General features: G+C 36.0%; 1 protein-coding gene across 1 annotated transcript in view; it reads right to left on the bottom strand.

Annotated features, from left to right (window-relative positions):
- ABCD3 (ATP-binding cassette, sub-family D (ALD), member 3) overlaps positions 1-15,578 on the bottom strand; it is a 56,164-nt gene extending 40,586 nt beyond the window's left edge. The window contains exons 1-4 of the mRNA XM_011991506.1: positions 15,514-15,578; positions 12,741-12,777; positions 6,421-6,519; positions 2,965-3,053 (exon numbers count right to left, since the gene is read on the bottom strand). Coding sequence (XP_011846896.1) covers positions 2,965-3,053; positions 6,421-6,519; positions 12,741-12,777; positions 15,514-15,578 — 290 coding nt within the window. The remainder of the gene's footprint in view (positions 1-2,964; positions 3,054-6,420; positions 6,520-12,740; positions 12,778-15,513) is intronic.
- Positions 15,579-21,941: the final 6,363 nt, after the last annotated feature.

A 21,941-nucleotide genomic window follows, 5' to 3' on the forward strand; every position in this document is an offset into this window, starting at 1 on the left:
CCTCTAATGTGAATGACAACAGAATAACAAACAAAGGCACCATGAAGGAAACAAAAAATGTAGGGAGCTAAAAACACATTAAAAATTAAATGGCTTCAGAGATGAAAAAATATTGCATCCTTAAAAGAATGATTGCTATAAAAATGAACATCCATATAAAAGATAACTCTTGGAAATAAAATTATAACAAATAAAAATTCACTGGATAATAAAGTTAAAGAAATTTCCTAGAAAATAAAATAAAATGGCAGAGATAAAAATAGAAGAGAAATTATAAGATAATCAGATCATCAGTCCAGAGGCTCCAACACTCAGCTAATAAGAATTCCAGAAAAATTGGAGAGGAATAATTTCTTTTTAAACACAAGAAAATTTCTCAAATGAAGAATGAGTTTCTAGATGGAAAAAGAGTTCACCTAGTGCCCAGCACAAAAAATTCAAACCAATGTTCAGTGAAATTTTCAAACATCCAGTAACACAACATCAACAATTTTTTTACAAAGACCAAGGGGGAGATTGAGGGAGAAACAAATCTCCAGCTACAGCTGAGCAATCAGAATGGCAAGAGGCCTCAATACCCACCCTGGAGCTGCACAACAGAATCTACCAGATACTTCAAAAAGGTTTGATTAATTGAATCAGAATATCTAGTGGTAGGGCCCAGACATTCACAGTTCTTAAAATTCTCCAGATGATTCCAATCATTCTGCAGCCAAGGTTGAGACCCAGAACATAGTGATGCTCTCAAAATTCTGAAGAAAAGTGAATTCCAACTTGGAAGGCACCAACATAGCTAAATTATCAATCAAGTATGAGACTAGAAGAAATTTTCAGATCTACAAGGTCTCAAAAATTTATCTCCCTTCACCTTTACTCAGAAAAAGAGTGCATCTGCCAAACTGAGAAAGTATACTGAGGAAGAGAAAAAAAAAAAAAATCCAGAAACAGGTTATTTAATTCAGGATACAAAGATGAAAGAAATTCCCAGAATAATGATAAAAGCAAGTTCAAACATGATTGCTATTTGGTGTACCTAATATGCAACCAATCCTGATTAAAGCAAGAAGACCCGGCACTTTGGGAGGGTGAGGTGGGCGGATCACAAGGTCAGGAGATTGAGACCATCCCGGCTAACACTGTGAAACCCTGTCTCTACTAAAAATACAAAAAATTAGCCAGGCATGGTGGTGGGCACCTGTAGTCCCAGCTACTCTGAAGGCTGAGGCAGAAGAATGGCGTGAACCCAGGAGGCAGAGGTTGCAGTGAGCTGACATTGTGCCACACTCCAGCCTGGGCAACAGAGCGAGATTCCATCTCAAAAAAAAAAAAAAAAAGCAAAACACAGGAAACTACAAAACATATGGGGGGGGTGGAAATAGAAAGATGAAGTTGATAGATTAGTTGGTGTCTGACCATATTACAAAACTGAGAAGATTTCACAGTATTGTCAAAAAGCTCAAGCTGAATTAGGGGGAAGTAGGTTTAAAAAAAATAATAATGTGCACAAATAACTGTCAATTTGTAAACACCAGGAAAAACAAAAAGTTGTATGGAAAAGCAACTACCAAAGTATGCCATGTGGTTCAGCTGTCAAAATTATGTAAACAATAAATTGTGATTTAATAAAAAATTATATAATTTTTATTATATATAAAAAACATTGAGAAGATGAGCATCGAGGGAGTGTAAAACGGCTAATTCTCACCTTCCAAAGTAGGAGATGAACACTTACACTTTTGAAACTAAGAAATCTATAAACAGTAATACAAGCATGCAATATGGAAACGCAGACACAAAATAAATGAAACAGTAAAAAGAATAGAAAATGACTGGCTCCAGGTAATGACAGTTAGGAGTGAGAGGAACCAAGGAACTGATGTGTTTTGTCATTAAGTCCTGCAGGACATTTGACATTAAGCTATGTTCATGTATTACTTTTAAAGCTATGTTCATATATTACTTTGATTAAAATTAAAAGGCACAGGACTGACCACAGTTTTCAGGGAGACTTGGGTGGAATGTGAGGGCCTACATAATTTACCCCTATTCAGAGGTATGTACTTTAAGGGCTTTAATCCTGTACATACAAGATTCTTTACTGTCCTAGAGAAATGAGTCAGAGAGCATGGTCATAAAGCATTCTTCCTCTTCCTACAAATCTTTAGGAAGCAGATCAATAATCTAAGAGAAAAAAACCTTTATTCCAAAATGTTGGGGCATTTAACAATTTTAAGTACTGTCATTCAAAAAGTTATTTTAGATTAAATACTTTTAAGGAATTTCCTGACAAAATATTGCATATCAGGAAATAAAATTCCTAGTAAAATTTTTTACTCTGACATTCTAATTGGTATTATGAAAAATAAATTATTTATTAATGGATAAATGGTAAATTGTTATAACCCAAGATATCCCAACTGACATTTTTTATGTTTTTACATTCAAAATTAGCAATTTGCAGTGATTAATAATATGTAGAAACACTATAATGAAAAAATATAAAAACCACTAACATCAGATGCGGAAAGAAATGTCTAAGAACTGTTTTCCCTTCTAATAAACATACTCAATGTGATTCTTTGAAATGCTTTGAAATTTTCCTCCAAATTATCTAATTAATTTCAGAAATCCAACTTGGTGGATTTTTAGAATTCCCATTACAGCACTTATTATACTGCATTTTAATTTTCTGTCTACCTGTCTCTAACTCTTGATAAACTGTCAGCTCAGCAAGGCTTGGTACAGTTTCTCCTAGTCGCTGGCATATAGACCCTTATCACAGTACAGCACATTGCCTGGCACATGGGAAACACTAAGTATTTTTTAAGTAAATGAACAAACACATAATTTGACTTGAGTATCTTTTACCTAATTTAGAATCTATTTCTTGCTTATAAAGATAATGCTTAAATATGAGACAATTAGCATTGCATACATATAGGAGGAAGGTGAATGAAAAAGTACCTTTCAATTAGTGTTCCATTTTGAATCATCCAAACATCGCAATACGTTCGAGACACCAGCATAACAGCAATAAGTACCAAGTAACCTGTCTAAAATAAACCAGGTATAGTAAATTAACTAAATGCATTTTAGAAAGTTCAAAGAAATATTACCTTGGTAACAATTTTTGGTTTCCAAATCTAAAGCTTTATGTAAGCTTTAATACAGTTGGCTGACATTTTTTCTATGAGCAATTTTAAATATAGTTAAAAGGGAACTCAAGAATATTACATAAATGAAAAAGACCTCATAGATTCATTTAATCTTTCTCATTCAGAATTCAAAAGTGATTTCAAGGCAGGTCAAAGGACTTGCCTTCATATACCTAGTCAAGGACAGAAGCTAGGAATATAACTTAGATTACCCAGATTATAGTGTACTGTTATTTTCTTATATTTTTAACATACAACTTTAACAAAGAAAAAAGACAGTAACTGTAAATATACAGCTAACTAACCAAAACTGAAGCCTACAATTTTGCCTAGGTAGAATAAATTCGGTTTAATTTGTTAAAAAAACTTACAATAGTGTCCATGCCCTCACAGGGCTTTCAATTTAGTTATGAAGGGAAGAATTATACTTTAAAAGTAGCAGACAAATTTAGGCAAACATATTTGTATCACTTCATGTCCTAAGCTGTGGGATGGGAAGGTTTGGGGTGCCAAAAGACAGTTATGGCATTAGAAATACGATAAATAGTAAAACAAAAAAGAGAATGAGGATTAAGGGTAAAAAAGATGAAGGATTTAATGGGAGAAAAAAGGGATTAAAATCACATGAACTATGGTACTGTACTGAGTTTATACATATAAAATTATTGCAAGCTTCTCAGTAGAACAAAAAGTGATGTTAAAAAGTGACGTTTAAAGAATATTACTTAAGCAATGCTGTGCAAGACAGATTACAAAGCAGGGAAAGTCAAGACACTGGGTAGGAATCAGTTATCTTTCTGTGAGATGAGAATCCTGCCACCTCAACCCCAAGTACATACATTTAAAGCTGATCTTAAATTTTCTAAATTGGAAGAATAAGACAGTGACATAGAAGCCAAAGTAAGGGAAGAAGGCCTGCAGAGGGTGGGAGGCTGGCCAAATTAGCCCCTTCTACCTCCCTTACTAATTCCCAGGGACTCATCCAATATCTCCAATTTGTTTTACATTCATTGAACTCCTGCAATAGTTGAAATGAACATTAAGCTGTTAACTGATTGGAAGGTAATATACAAATCTTTCCAGAAAAGCTTGTATTTTAAATAAGGATTCTTCAAAGGCAGGAGAGTTGTAGAAATGAGAGAAAACAATTAGTTATGCCTGAAGAGTCACTGGAAATATTCACAAAAAAGATAATAAGCATTAATCAATTTTTAAAAACATATTTGTTTCTGTTGTGGGGACGGACAGGATGTCACAGACATGATGTTGTAAACAAATGAAAGGTTGAGGACATAGGGCCAGATCATAAAACAATAATCTCCTAAGCAGATGATATTAAAAGGAAGGCCAAAGTCAGGTTGTAATTCACCCTATAAGAAAAAGGAAGTCATGGCCGGGCGCGGTGGTTCAAGCCTGTAATCCTAGCACTTTGGGGGGCCGAGACGGGCGGATCACGAGGTTAGGAGATCGAGACCATCCTGGCTAACACAGTGAAACCCTGTCTCTACTAAAAATACAAAAAATTAGCCAGGCACGGTGGCGGGTGCCTCTAGTCCCAGCTATTCGGGAGGCTGAGGCAGGAGAATGGCGTGAACCCAGGAGGCGGAGCTTGCAGTGAGCCGAGATCCAGTCACTCCACTCCAGCCTGGGCGACAGAGCAAGACTCTGTCTCAAAAAAAAAAAAAAAAGAAAGAAAGAAAGAAAAAAGAAGTCACATGTTTTCATCAGAATTTTAAGAAAGAATACAAACTGGAAAAGGAAAAGAAGCAAAAAGACCAATTAAGATCTAATAATCCAGGTAAGATATAGTGAGAACGATAGGAATGTAAAGGGAGAGAATAATTTATGAGAAACTTTAGGATACTTAGAAAGAACATTTATAATATAAGGGAAGGAGCAGATCTTAAAAGTGTGTGATCTCATTTTTAAGTTAAAATATATGCTTGCACACAAGATGACTATATATCAAAATGAGTAAGAGGCTGATAGGTGCCAAAAAAAAATCTGGCTGCATTTTCTAATTTTCTTCAAGCACCATGTATTACCTCTGTCTAATTAGGAAAAAACAAGTGCCATTACTTTTTTAAAAAAGAATTTCTCAAGGGCAGAATCATCAGGACATGATGCCAAGGTTAGGGGAAGAGCAAATCCAGCATGATGAAGAAATGGACGTTGTCTTTGGGAACTACAATGCTTTTTTAACAGTTAAGTATAGGAAAAATTAGCAGATCCCAGTGATCAAAAAGGGTGACAAGGGGAAGAGGAAGAGTTGAAGGTAATGATATTTCTAGTTACAGAATGAGAGAATGCTGAGGAAGATGGAGAACACAGCATTATTTTAATAATCATTAAAAATGTTTATCAAATAATGAAGATAATCTTGATAAAAGAGCAAAGGAACGAATTATAAAACTATTCATATAATCAGCTCACTTCCTGAAATACCTGATGAATCCAGGTATCATTTTGGTTATCTTAAAAATATTTAATCAAATACATTCCACACTAATGTGACTTGTTAACATCTCAATGTAATAAAAAGGTTTGTCTTTTGACATTTAATCCAGTTTTTATTGACAGTATTTAATTATAACAAAGCAATACCATTTGAGGTAGCTGCACGGCAATATCCTAGTATTTCACATAAAATGAAATAATATTTCATAAACAAGAGAAAACTACTTAAAAACTGGCACTGAACACGGGTTTTTGTATGGCAGGGATGATTTAAAGACAAAAATTTAGTAGTCTTCTTTACCTACAGAGAAAATTTGACCTATAGTATAACCAAAGAGTTATGATTTTATTGCTCTAATCTTATGTAACCTTGAAAGTTGAACACCTAATAATATAATTTGGGTATCTGTCTCCACCCAAATCTCATGTTGAAATGTAATCCCTAGTGTTGGAGGTGGGGCCTGGTAGGAGGTGTTTGGGTCATGGAGGCAGATCCCTCATGGCATGGCACTGTCCTCCAGATAGTGAGTGAGTTCTCATGTATCTGGTTGTTTAAAAGCACGTGGCACCTCCTCGGCCCTTTGCTCCCTCTCTCGCCATGTGAGACACTGGCTTCCCCATTCACCTTGAGCTGTGATCACCAGCTTCCCAAGGCCTCCCCGGAAGTGGAGGATATGCTGCGCCATGCTTGTACAGCCAGCAGAAGCATGAGCCAATTAAATCTCTTTTCTTTACAAATTACCCAGACTCAGGTATTTTATTCAAGAATGGTCCAATATACTTAAGATTATAATTTCATAAGACTTACCTCTTTACAAAATGTTCTAGGGACCATGATTTTCAGAATCTGTGCGAGCCTTGAGAAAAACACCTTGTCCACCACAGCTCGCTCCTTTTTCCCCTCTTTCTGCATTAAAAACAAGAAGCCCTTTTAAGATCGCTATAACAAATGTATCATAAAATTAAAGAACCATGTTTCATCTAAGTCAATATAAACAGTTACCAAGATAAATACTGAATTTACAAAGCCCAGACTTGCATACTTACACTGCTCCTCATATTCAAACATGTTTTTGAGAAAATAATGTTATCTAAAAACTGAATAAGGAAGTGAGTTCTGGAACCACATAATTATCTGGATGAAGAAAACTGCAAGCAGAAGAAATAGCAACTGCAAAATACCAAGGTGAATGCCTGCAACGTGCTTGAGGAAGAACAAAATGGCCAAACTGGCTGCAGCTGTGAGGAAGGTACCATCACAGAGGATGAGGTCAGAGAGACAGCTGAAAAAAAGGCCAAGGGCTTACTGAGTTTTGTATTAGCCACTTCCTGATTAACACCATATTTAAAAAAAAAAAAAAAATCCTGAACAGAATTTTCCCTGATACCAAATATAGGAAATTTTTGGATTCCTAGATTTACCATTTAACATTTCCAATATACAGTCTGTCAATTCACTCTCTCTTCCTCATAAAATTCAAAGACAGACAAGGTTCTTTCACTCATGCAGCTCACATTCTAGCGGGAGAAACACAGACAAAAAATCAACCAATAAATAAATTATCACGGATAGACCAGGCAGGGTCATGAGGAAAAAAAAAAAGAACAGTTTACACAGGATGGTCTGAAAAGCCTCTTGACATTTAAGCTTAGACACAAAGAAAGAAAAGCCATGTGATTATTTAAAGCGGGTACGAGGGTGGAGGGAGTGAAGCACAAGGAACACCAAGCACAAAAATACGTGTTGGAAATAAAATAGGTGTGCACATTTCACAGCAAGATGGCAGTATTGCTACAGCAAAGGGAACAAGAATGAGAGAAGTTTAAAAGGTAGGCAGGGCTTATAAAGGACAGAGGCTTAAAGCCACAGTAAGGACTGAGAGCTTACTGTTAGTGTAGAGGGATTTAAAAGAAGATAATCTTACCTCTCTCAAGAGTTTTTTCATTTTCACTAGCTCCATGAAAATGGAAGTACTAAACCATTTGCAAAGATAAGGAAACAAGTGACGAGACATTACTCTTGAACTGTTTGGGAGAATAGACAGGGGAAACTTCTTGGAAAAGGCAAGATACTCCAGAAAAACCCCAATTCCCTGACTGTTTCCCCACCTCCATAATCACAGCTCACTTATCTGGCTAACTCCTGAAAACAAATACCTGTTTCTATTTGTAGAGTACCTCTATTAGCTAGATATAATGTAAATGTGCTTTGATTAAATAAATATCTCACTAGATGAGCCTTAAGTGAACTGTTTGGGTACCGAATTAGAATAATAATAACTACCAACTATATGTCAGACACTGTGCTAAGGCTTTATAGACATTATCCTAATAAACAGGCACTGAGTGCAGTGCAGAACTATAGGCCACAAAAGGAAGTCTGAAGGCATTGTGTTCATAGGATTAGACTAGAAAGACTACAATAGGAGGAACTGGAGAAGAATCAGCCTAACCTGCAACTGCTGGAACAGAGACTCAGCATTTCAAGTCTTTCAGATAAAGTTGAAAACCTCATCCTACTGACTTGCAGGCTCAGTCTGCTTAATTCATACATGCATGCATTCATTCACTCAACAAACAACTACTTGATCCAAACCCTATTCCAAATGATATGGACACAACAGCAAACAGAACAGAGAAATAAGCCCTACTCACAGTCCATTTAGTTGAACTAGCGTATTCTCCTCAAGCTAAACCTTACACATTCAACCTAATCTCTGTTTGTGTTTTCCCCAAACCCGGAAAACATAGGAAGAAACGAGTAAAGAGAAGGCCATACATACTAACTACCTTCAAAAAAAAAAAAAAAAAAAAAAAAAGTTAAACTATTTGTTCTTCCTCCTGTCACCATCACCACTCCCTCCTCACTTCAGCTTGCCTTACCTGTAGCCAACACCCTTCTCCATTCCTAGCTCCAACTTTTAAGTGGCACAATCCTGAGGTGAAACGGACATCTGAGTTAAACAGAAGACCACCTGTTTCTAGCTACTCTAAAGAAATGATCTAGGACAAACAATGAGGAAGGTTAGAAAAAAAGAGTTACAAGAGAGTAAAGTTGAAACACTTTAAAATATTAGTTGCTAACTGGTATAAAATTCCTCATTTTCTTCCGTTCCTGTTGTCACTTTCCCTATCCTTAAACTGACTGAAAGCTGAGGGATTTTCATTACATTTCAATCCATGAAGGGAACTAACTATATTCTCCCAAATTATCACTGTTTTCTGCAAAGGACCACCTGGACGGGGAGGTTGGCTCAGAAGGGCTGAATTCAAAGAGATGTCAGGAATAGGAGAGTATCCTGATCACAGCAAAACTCTACCTGAAACCAATCTAAATAAGAGGAACTATAGAGGCAGTATATTTCATAACATTACTAGCCTTTCCTAAGATTCCATTTTAAATTCACAATGAACTTTTCCCACTTCTAAACTTTCCAGTAATTTTTTTAAATACAAAAAGAGACCACTTTTCCCACTTCTAAACTTCCCAATAATTTTTTTAAATACAAAAAAAAAGACCACTGTGGTGATATAAGTTTAACATGAACATTATAGAAAAAGCAAACAAATCATTAAAAGCTATGTGAGAAGTCAAAGTAATAACGTAACAAAGGAAAAAAGAAAACCTAAAATTCAAAAGGTAACAAGGTCAAAGTACAATGAGAAGTTCCTATTGATATGTCAATCACCTTAGGTGAGACTGACTGAAAAAGAAGTTTGAAATAGCAGTAAAATAAGAGGCCATGTAGTGCTGACACAGTATAAGTATTCCTGTATATTGTAGGGAAAAATGAAAACTGGTACAACTATTATATATCATTTATCAAAATGTAAAATGTACACTGACTGTAAAATGTAAAATAACCTAGTAAATTTACTTTCAGGAACTTACCCTACAAACATACCTGCACATATGCTTAGCCACACAAATGAAAACATCGTACTCTGTTTATAATACCATAAAATGAAAAATAACCTAAATGTATACCAATATTACATAAATCATAGCAAAATTATTCAATGAAAACTCTATAACAACTGTAAAAAAGAAAGCAGCTCACATACATAGAAACAGAATATGCAAGAGCAAGTCTACAGCTTTAAACATGGAGTGATCTAAAAAACAGTATGCTGGAAAAAATTAGAATGATGCATGCAATTCATTTTACACATGAATTTATGAAACTTTTAAATATGTAAAGTAATTCTCCCTATATTGTTTATGGATACACACACATGCCAAAATACAAAAATATGCATGGGAATGCTAAATACTGAACCCAGCACAGTACTTATCTTTATACATTTTGAATTTCATTATACTGTTCTCTTTCTAATTAAATCCTTTTTTCTCCTTAAAATTTATGTCTTATGAAAATTGCCTCTCCCCACCCTATCCCCATCACAAAGGATATACAAAATTTCTATGAAAATAATAGGTTAAATTGCTTTCCTCAAAAGTAACATATTCACTGTAGAAAAATTAGAAAATTCTGATAAGCAAAAATAAGAAAACTAAACCTACTGTCTTTGTTACATATCCTACTAGATTTCATTTTAGCACACGTGTGCACTTCCTATAAATTTAACAAATGTGGTATCAGTGTGCATCTTGTGTCCTTTTTATTGCCAATCACTTAATATAACCTAAATTTATCTTGCTCACACTATGCAACCAGCAAATAAGTATATGCTAAAACAGTATTGTACAGAAAAATAAGAAAAAAATGAGTAAAATGAATCAAGCTGTCCTAGAACTTGCAGATCTCCGATATGCAAATAACAGATATGACTAAGTTCAGATAACTAAGATTTGATTGCTCAGATATAACTTAGATATGAGAGATCGTGGAGCTGGAGATATCAGAGAAGTGAACATAAGCACATCTTACCACATTTTTCAAAGACTGGGAAGGAAATATTATGGAAACTAAAGAATGACAATCTTGATGTCAATCACCAGGATATTCAGAGAACAGACACTGACATGGAGAGTTGGGGAAGACTTAAGAGACACTAATCACTAGAAGCCAGCATGAGTTTACTAAAAGTACATCATGTTAAACTGTTCCAATTTTCTTATTTGTTAAGGATACCATACTAGCATACTAGCTGATATGTAGAATGTAAGCTCCATGAGGATGGAAACTTATTTTTATAACTGTCATATACCCAGAGCCAAGAACAATGCCAAGCATATATGAGGAGCTCAATAAATATTTACTGAAAGATTGACTTACTAAGTGAATTAATAAATTAATAAAGGAATTAGATGTTTCTTATAAAATTATTGTAGCCTTAATGGAGAAATAAGAACCAGATTTTGCTATAATTGGACGTAGTCACAGCTGAATAACCAGAAACAAAGATTAAGAGATATCACAGAGCAATCTCCTTGGTCCTTACATAGTCAATACTATCAGCAATTCTGTGAAAGAAAGGAAAGGCAAATTAAATTTGTAGATAATTCTTCTACTTAACACGCCAGATGTGAGAATTGCACTAAAAATTAGACTAATGGTATAGATAGTAGGTTAAACCCAATCAGCTGACATTTACAGCAATAAATTAATGTTTATCTAAAACAAATCAACTGAGTTAACATATCTGACATTTACAGCAATAAATTAATGTTTATCTAAAACAAATCAACTGAGTTAACATATGACCCAGCAATTCCACTCCTAGATATAGAAATAAAAACATATCTCTACATAAAAACTTGTGCACAAATTTTCATAGCAGCATTATTATTATTCATAATAGCCAAAAAGTAGAAACAATCTAAATGTCCACCAACTGATGAACTGATAAACATAATGTGGTATATGCATACAAAGAACACTATTCAGCAATAAAAAGGAATGCAATACTGATACAGCAACAATATGATGAACCTTGAAAACATTGTGCTAAGTGAAAGAAGCTAGGTATAAAAAGCCACATATTATATGATTTCATTTATTTGAAATGTCCAGAACAGGTAAGTTAACAGAGACAGAAACAGATTTGTGGTTGCCAGGGATTGGGGGAAGAGGGTAATAAGGAATGACTGCTAATGGGTATAGGATTTTTTTGGGAGAGATGAAAATTTCCTAAAATTAGGTAATGGTGATAGCCACACAACTCTGTGACTATACTAACTACTCATTTATACACTTAAATGGATAAATTTTATGGTATATAATTATAACTCAATAAAGCTATCATGTATATAACATGTAGAGATGTAGAGCTGTTTGTCAGAAATACACCTGAAGTTTATAATTTACCATAAAAAGTTCACTTAGTGTAAAAAATAGTAATAGTTAAAGAAATAAAAGCAATTTTAGGATGAAATTTAGCAATATTGTATTCATATCAAGAAATGTAATCATGCTGATATATTCCACGCTAGTCAGGCCACAACTGAACAACTACATTCCATTCTAAGCACAATGCCTAAGGAAACTCTTATAGGTTCAGAGGAATGTATACAGAACTGAAAAAGGATCAGAACCCATGTCACATTAGACATATTAGAAGGAATCAAGATTGCTTAGCACAGGGAAAGAAACACTCATAAGATACAACTATCTTCAAATATATGTGGGTCTACTAGAGAAAACAGAGCCAGACAAGGTGGCTCACATCTACAGTCCTAGCTACTTCGGAGGCTGAGGTAGGAGGATCCTTAGAGCTCAGGAGGTCAAGGTTACAGTGAACTATAATCATGACACTGCACTCCAGCCTGGATGACAGAATGAGACCTGGTTGGTAAAAAGAAAATTTTAAAGAAAAGAGAAGAAAAAGAAAAAAGAGGGAAGGGGAGGGGAGGGGGGAGGGAAAGAGTGGGGGGACAAGATATATCTCGATATAAAAGATATAACAGAGTCACTGCTAAGAAGCTAGAAGGGGGGAAATTAATATCATCATGGGCTAGAACTAATGCAGTTATGGTTGCCTCCTAAGGTAACACTTTCCTGTCAGGAGTCCTATTTCAGACAGCATTCCTGTAATGTGTAGAAGACTGGAGGGATTTTTAAGTTCCCTACTAATTATAAAATTTTATCCTAAATCAGAGCCATATAACAAAATAAATGAAATAAATACATGAAATCCCAAAAAGAAGATGATTTAAAATGTTACCTCATTGTTCTGTAATGGTGGTTTTCCACTTTTCTTACTGCAGAGGAAAAAAAGAGAGAGCTTTACTTTATGTGAAAAGCGTTATCATTAAAATGATTTTAAGATGTCAAATATACCAAATTATTTAAAAGCGTTTCTTCTTTTTCATATCATAGTGAGATAGAACATATTAAATAATAATAGTCCGGCTGACTCTTACTAAGCATTATTTACAAAAAGTGCTTAATACATTTTAACTATCACTATTATATAACATTCTGTTTGGTAATTTTTAGGCACGTGTGTGTGTAAATACAAACATAAATGCAAGTCTACTTCCTCATCCTCGAATCACAGCTTGGCCATGTAAACCGCTTTGGCCAATGGGACATCAACAAACTGACAGAAACAGAGGCTTGGAAGATGTGCATTGCTCCCTCTTACTGCTGGGAATCTTTCCCCAACCACGTGAGCAATCCCAGGCTAGTCTTCTAAAGGATGATAGAATATGTGTCATTCCCATATTACAAATGAGGAAAGTGGCCTGGAGAGAGTAAGCAGTATGCCCAAGGTTCATATTCTGACTACCTAGGCTACCTCTCAAAACAATATGATTAGCTGGGCATTGGTCCTTTCCATAACGCACTACCATGGCACCCTATGCTTCTACATAACATTGATAACATTTTAAATTTCTTGTTTGATGTATATTCCCTTCCACTAAACTAGCTCCATGCTATCAGGAGCTACTGCAGGCTGGTTTCTCTGAGGCTGAGGTAATATGGTGTCTGAGGTACAAATGTTCACTAGGGATAAACACCTGTGAATGAAAGGCAGAGAAACCAGGTTTGGACAGAACTCAAACTGATGCAAGCCCAACATAACTTCAGCCAACCATATAGGAAGTTCTAAAGCAAGCACTGTCCATCAGAGTACTCTGTGACGGGCTGAAATAGTCAGGCCTTTTTTACCTCTGCCTTGCTCAGTCTGCAAATGCATGCTGCCCCAGGAAGTCTGTGACATGAGGAGAGGGGAGTGTCTCTAGACCTGAGCCAGACTCTAAGGTGGGGGACAAGGGTGGGGAAAGAGGGGGCTGTCAGGATCTCACATTTCTCACAGCTGGGCAGTAAACCCTTCTTTAAAGGGGAATCTGAGTCTACTACAGGGGTCATACATTATTCAACCCTCTATGTTCAACATCCTATTTGAACTCTGATGATCTGCAGAATGCACATCTTCAGTAATAAGATACCAGTCACCAAACAAGACTAGAAAGCCAAACTTAACTACAGTAGATGTTTTATTTTAAAAAGCACGTAAGTTATTATTATTTCTAACTTCAGTTGTATTATAGGATTACTTGCCTGTTTAAAATCTTTTATGAATTGTAAAACAGTTATACAAAATGCATTTTAGCACGACAAAAGAAACAATGCAGTGAAGAGATACACTATGGGAGAAAATATTTGCAACCATACACCTGATTAGGGGTTAATATCCAAAACATATAAGGAACTCAAACAACTCAACAGCAAGGAAACTATCCAATTTTAAAAAACGAGGAAAGGACCTGAATAGACATTTCTCAAAAGACATATAAATGGCCAGCTAGTATGTGAAAAATGCTCAACATCACAGATCATCAGAAAAATGCAAATCAAAACCACAATGAGCTAACACTCATACTTCTTAGGCTGACTACTGTCAAAAAGATAAAAGATAACTGTTGGCAAGGACGTGGAGAAAAGAGAACACTTGTACATTGTTGGTTGAGAAGAATATAAATTAGTACAACCATTATGGAAAACAGTATGGAGGTTCCTCAAAAAAATTAAACATAACTACCATATGATCCAGCAATCTCACTTCTGGGTGTAGATCCTAAGGAAATGAAATCAGTATCTCAAAGAGGTATCTGCACTCTCATGTTCCCTGCAGCATCATTCATAACAGTAAAAGATATGGAATCAACCCAAGTGTCCATCAAGAGAGGAATGGATAAAGAATTTGTGGTATATAAATACAATGGAATAAATTCAGCCTTTAAAAAAAAGGAGCTGAGTGCGGCAGCTCAGGCCTGTAATCCTAGCACTTTGGGAGCCCGAGGCAGGAAGACTGCCTGAGCTCAGGAGTTCAAGATCAGCCTGGGCAACACGGTGAAACCCTGTCTCTACTAAAAGGCAAAAAAATAGCTGGGTGTGGAGGCATGCACCTGTAGTCCCAGCTACTTGGGAGGCTGAGGCAGGAGAACTGGCTTGAACCGGAAGGCGAAGGTTGCAGTGAGCTGAGATTGCGCCACTGCACTCCAGCCTAGGTGACAGAGCAAGACTCTGTCTCTAAAAAAAAGAGGAAATTCTGTCATTTGCTACAACATGGATGAACCTGGGGGACATTAAACTAAATAAGCCAGGCCCAAAAAGACAAATTCTGCATGATCTCACTTACATGTGGAATCTAAAAAAGTCAAACTCATAGAAGCAGAGAGTAGAATGGTGGTTGCCAGGGGCTCAGGGGTTGGGGGAAATGGGGAAAAGTTGGTCAAAAGGCACAAAGTTCAGTCACGCAAGATGAGTAAGTTCTGGAGATCTAATGTACAGGATGGTAAATATAGCTTGATAATAGTAATCATTTCACAATGTATATGTATGTATATCAACATAAAAATAAAAAAAATTCAATAAAAATGCCACACTGCTTACCACTAATAAATGTTATAAGTTGATAATTAGAGATAAGAGGAGATTCATGCACTGCGATGCTCACAAAAATAATACACATGTACACACACACCTACCAGTGAGTCACATGGTCAGTCAGCTCTCCCATCATTTCATCACTTTTGTCTCTCCAAGTTTCCATGAAACACTTTGTTCAGAGGGAACCATGACATCTTATAAAGCTTCAATTGGCCTGAACACATAATCTACACATAAGTCCCATTTTCTTTAATCAGTCTGTGACAATTAAAATTTCTTGGCCAGGTGCAGTGGCTCACACCTGTAATCCCAGCACTTTGGGAGGCTGAGGCAGGAGGATCACTTGTCGGGAGTTTGAAACCAGCCTGACCAACATGGTGAAACCCCGTCTCTACTAAAAATACAAAATTAGCCGGGTGTGGTGGTGCATGCCTGTAATCCCAGCTACTCGGGAGGTTGAGGCAGAAGAATCACTTGAACCCAGGAGGCGGAGGTTGCGGTGAGCCAAGATCGTGCCATTGCACTCCAGCCTGGGCAACAAGAGCAAAACTCGGTCTCAGAAAAAAAGAAAAAAAAAATGCCTTTATAAGTTTCTTAAAAGTTTCTTTATGAGATTTGTTTCTCAAGAAGTTCTATGAAAATACCTTTCACCTGTAATTATCACTATAAAAGAAATTTTTAATGGCAAAATAATTCAGCATGAGTACAGAAGTTGAAGTTGATTTTCTTGATTTTACATTAATACACATTAGCCTGATCTACATTCCAATACAGCAGGTTTATCAGACATGCGGGCTCCAGATGATCACTTAGCAAGTGTTTAAACACAATACTGGCACCAAAAGCCGTGTAGCATGATAGTACATGGTGGTGTACATCTGCAATCCCAGTTACTCAGAAGGCTGAGGAAGAAGAATGGCTTGAACCCTGGAGGCGGAGGTTGCAGTGGGCCAAGATCACGCCACTGCACTCCAGCTAGGGTGACAGACCAAGACTTCATCTTAAAAACAAAGGAAGAAAGTTCTATAAGGATTTAGACCCTGAAGAACTCATCTTTAGACCTATTATCTCTAGATCATAGAGATACTATTCTAGACCACCTCAGTCAAACCACAAAATCAACTATCTACCCTTTCTCTGACCCCCTCCCTCAAAATCTCTAGCTTCCTCCTCTTTCTTGAGCTCCTGACTTGAATATCTGAATTTTAATAAGGTATCTGTACCTGGATTTAATGCAAACATGTCTATATCTGAACTCACCTTTCCACCCCAAATCTATTCTTCCATTATTCCCTACTGAACATACGCCCTAAATCAGTGAACACACCTTTATCTACCAGCTACCCAAACTACAAAGCTGTGAGTTATTCTCAGATATTTATTTTCCCTTTCTCATACACTTCATTTCCAATCTCTCTCTATGCTCTTCTTTCCATTTCTACTGCTATGATTTCAATTCGGGCCATCAAAATTTCTCATGTGAACTATTACAATATTCTCACTTGTTTTCTGAGTTCCTTATCATTCGTTTCTGTCCTCTTTCAATTTATTTCCATAACCACATCAAATATGTGCATATGTATATACATACTGAATATGTATACACAAGTACATATACATATGCACAGCCATACATAAATGTATAGACCACATACATATATATAAAATATATATCCTGTGGCATTCACCTACAGCAATGTTCAGAACCTTATTTATTTCAATAAAAAATGAAAAAAAAAGTTAATAACATAAGCATCCAACCAAAAGTTTACAAAGAACAAAAAAAAGCAGAAGAAATTTAAAACCACCCAAGCAGAATCTAATGAGTTAGAAAACAAAATACTAATACATTAAAATTCAAGAGTTAATTCTTTGGAAAATAAATCATGAGACAATCTAATTTTAAAAGGAGTACAAAAACACAAAAAATAAAAGAAAAAAAAATGAGCATGAACATAGATAAAATTTGAAGGAAAAAAAAGGTAAAAGACTTCTTATCTCAACCCTATGTAAAGAATTTTGAAAGTCTGAATGAAATGGGTAGTTTTCTAGAAAAATATAATTTTCCAAACCTAGCAGAAAGAAAACTAAACAGACTGAAAAACTGAAATTATAAAGTTGTCTGAGAGCTGCCTACCTCCTACCCTTCCATTCCCCCAAAAAAGAACCAAACCCAAACAATTTACTGGGGAATGCTAACAAAACCCCCAGTGGACGGGTAATTCCAGTGCTTTAATTGTTTTAGGACACAGATAAAAGAGGTTTCCACATTATTTTTGCTGCAAGTAAAACACTGACAACCAAACTTGGGCAGGCTCACACCTGCACTTTGGAAGGTCGAGCACTTTGGAAGTCCAGGCGGGTGGATCCCAGCGCTTTGGAAGGCCGAGGCAGGTGGATCACTTGAGGCCAGGAGTTCAAGAACAGCCTGGCCAACATGGTGAAACCCTGTCTCTATTAAAAATACAAAACTTAGCTGGGCGTGCTGGCGCATGCCTGTAGTCCCAGCTACTTGGGAGGCTGAGGCATGAGAATCACTTGAACCTGGGAAGTGGAGGTTGCGGTGAGCTGAGATTCTGCCACTGCACTCCAGCTAGGGCAACACAGCAAGGCTCTGTCTCCAAAAACAAACAAACAAACAAAAAAAAACCACTGACACCAAAATCTAACAAAAATTAAATGAAGAAAACTACAAACTATTCCCACTTAAACCAACAGATTTTTTTTTTAATTTCAGACCATGAGAATGTATTGCCTATTCAAAAACTAAATAAATACCTTATAATTAAAATTTAAACATAAACATGCACATAATGACTTTCAGAATAAAATCCAAATTCCATAAAATAGTACTCAAAGAACTTCACAATCTGGCTCCTGCCTTCTTTTCAGGTTCATCTCCTGCCACTAGGCACAAACACTCTGTGCTCAAGTTACCTTCATCTATCAGCTTAAACTACGAGAACCTGCAATTATTTGACCATTTCTCACTTACAAAATGGCAACTGCACATGCTTCAACCTAATACTGTGCTCACTTTTACCCCACTATTTCCTCACATACTATTTCTTCTGCTTTAAAGGACTCTTCATCAATCAACCTATTTGATTACTACTTCTCTTTACAATTCAGCACATATCTTCTTGGAATGGAGTGGCCATGTATATTAAGTTTGCCCAGAATGGTCCGTGTTTACACCTGTTGTCCTGATATAATAATTAATTACACTCTTTCAGTCTCAAAACTGTACCAGTTAGGATAATAAATTACATGATGACCTTGTCTAAGAAACCTTCCTGTCCATTCTCTACTCTCACACAGTGTGTATTAGGTACACCCTCTGTGTTCTCTAGGCAATCTGTACATCATACCTCTCCCCTCATCAGCTTCTTGAGAGCAGGGGCCATGTCTTCTTCATCTCTACTCAGGCCTAAGACTATGTCTGATACACAGTAGGTACTTCTATCTTGTTTTGCCTTCTAAACTTTGTTTCACTTAGTATGTTAGTAAATTTCCTTTCACAAATATTTTTTAAAGGAAGATTTTTAGTTGAGTCAGGCCAAGACTTCTGGATTTTATCAACAAAGCAAAAAGATCTAAGTGACCAGATATGAAACTGTGAAACCTGCCAGGGCCAAGGCAGTAAACCAACCGGACCAGGTTAACCACAGAGCAGCTGCCTATGACAAGCAATCTTAGGAGTAGAAGGATACCCATCCTCACAACACCCGCTGGGTAAGACAATTGTTTTAAGGTACCATTTCAAAATAAATGCTCAGATGTTCAGCTACATTTGAATCCACTTCTTTTAGAAAACAACAACAAAAAAGGTAATTGCCATATCTCTATTACTTCTAGTACATAGAATATTTCTAAATAACTTGATTATTTTATCTAATTTTGAATATAATCACAACTTCACACTAAAAGACCCCTAGTTGGGCACATATTACTTTCACTGACAGCTTAAGTGTTTAAAAAGACACCACACGTTGATTCAGTACTGAAAATGCTCAAAAGTAGTTAAAGCCATGTCATAGGCTGATTATGTTAAACGTTGATGTTTTTGATCTACTAGAATTACAGACTAAGAAGCACTATCACAGTGAAAAAAAGGGAAACAGAAGATAGGAAGCCAATGAATATGCAGAATATAGAGTGAAGATAAGAAAGGTTAGAAATGGGCAGAAGTAGGCAGGAATGAATTATACAGGGCCTTTACTCTAACTTAAGATTTAGCCGAATATAAAGAAAATTGCCTTTTACTTTAAGAAACACTAATTTAGAATAATTAAGGAAATAGAATTGCAAAATGAAAATATGAAAGTGGAAACTCTACAAACTTATCAACACCCTACTACAAACCACAAGCTCTCCAGGTATATCATAAGTGACTTAAAGATTAACAGGTAAAGTATTTGCCCTCAAGGATTTCATAATCCAGCTAGAGAAAAATACAGATAAGCAACTATCATATCAGACAAAGTTAAGTATTATGGTCTAAACAAGGTGCTATGAAAAGCAAGAGCAACTAATGTTAACCCAAGGGGGAGAAAAAGTGAAAACTTTACTCCAGAAATGATGTGGAATCTAAACTTAGACTTAAAAAATAGATAGGATATAGGGTGAGATGATTAAAAGAATGATATTATGTTCTACCATAAGGGAACCTGATAAGCAAAAGAACTGATTTCTTAAGAGAGCAGGGTATATTAGAAGAAAGGAAAACAGTCTTTTCTAGTATGATATACAAAGAACGTACACGTTTCAGAAGGAGACGAAATCTCTTCAAATCCTGGTAATAGTTCAAAGTATACCTCCTAGAGAGTTCCTGGACTAGAATTCCAATTTGACTGTGTGCTAGCTGTGTGACTTTTGGCAAATTATGTAATCTCTCTGTACCTTAGTTCTCTCATTTGAAAAATGGAGGTAACAACACCATTAGCAAAAACATGTAAAGTCCTTATAATACAGCCTGGCATAAAGATTCAAAAAATGTTAGTGATTAATATTACACCATTTACCGGCTGTGTGACTGAAGAAAGATGTATCCTCTCTGTAATGGTGAGGACAATAATATTTACCTGTTAACTTTTGCCCTCAGTGATTAGAATGTATTAGGCACCCAAGGATTATCCCAAGATCAGAGATGATGAATGCCTGAACAAAGGCAGTGGGTATGAGAGTGGAAGAAAGAAGCACGAAAATTACTAGAAAGGACAAGAAAGGGAATAAATAAGAGTTGGGAACTAACTGCATATGGAAATGAGAGGGAGAGAAGACCACAAACTTAAAGTCAGAGGAAGTATTAGCAGCCATCAACTCCAAACTGGTATCTTAAAAGGCAAAGTATTTTTCTCCAAGTCTCAAACGCAGTTTGCACCCTGGATGACTGGAGGACAGTGATTTCACTGACTACAATAAATAACAGTAAAATAAGCATTCAGAGAAACAGTAATTGGATTCATTGTAAACATGTTGATTTCACATCCCAGTAAGCTAAGTATATGGAAATGTTCAGAAGACAATTTTTAAAAATGCTTAGATTTGAAGTTCATGAGCAGAGATGTTGATTTGCAAGACATTAACATGACAATGATTTGGAAATACAGTGCTATAAATCCTTTGGGAAACCAATATAAAATCTGAAACATTGAGTGTTGTTTTTATTAAGATGCTATACTAAAAAATTTAGACTGTGTTCTCAAGAAACTTGGTTTAAGTCGTTCCCTGACTGACAATGCTCCTAGGTAAAGAAGCAGACTTTGCTCTTAAAAGGAAAGTATGTTTATTACAAGCCTCAAAATTATTCTGACAAGTAATTTTAAATAAAATGTCCAGACCATAATAAAAAATAATCCAAGCACTAAGGAAATTAGACTCCATAACCAAGGACTAGCAGAAATTGTAGAAAACAAAAACAAACCCAAAATTTCAGTTGGCATTTCCAGACTCATCCTAAAAAACAACGTAGACTGTATTTTTGTAAATACACACAGAAAAAATTTTAAGGTAACTACCAAGAAGTAGGTACCAAGAAGTAGATATCTACCAAGAAGATATCTACCAAAAAGTAACACTGATCTGAGAAAACTAAATGAAATTTCAAAAAATAAAATATACAATTGAAATTAAATATATAATCAATAGGTTTAAGAGATTTCACACAGCTAAGAAAAAGTTACACTACAACAAATGCATATAAATTAGGAGAAAAGTCAATGAAGGCTGTGTTCTAAAGTATTTTTACTATCTGGGAGGATGATAAAGTATTACTGATTAGGGGGGCGGAGCAAGATGGCCGAACAGGAACAGCTCCAGTCTCCAGCTCCCAGCGCGAGCGACACAGAAGACAGGTGATTTCTGCATTATCAACTGAGGAACGCAGCTCATCGCCAGCAATGGATCAAAGCTGGACGGAGAATGACTTTGACGAGATGAGAGAAGAAGGCTTCAGTCCATCAAACTTCTCAGAGCTAAAGGAGGAATTACGTACCCAGCGCAAAGAAACTAAAAATCTTGAAAA

The sequence above is a fragment of the Mandrillus leucophaeus genome, unplaced genomic scaffold (genome assembly GCF_000951045.1).
Source record: "Mandrillus leucophaeus isolate KB7577 unplaced genomic scaffold, Mleu.le_1.0 Scaffold397, whole genome shotgun sequence".
Lineage (NCBI taxonomy): Eukaryota > Metazoa > Chordata > Mammalia > Primates > Cercopithecidae > Mandrillus > Mandrillus leucophaeus.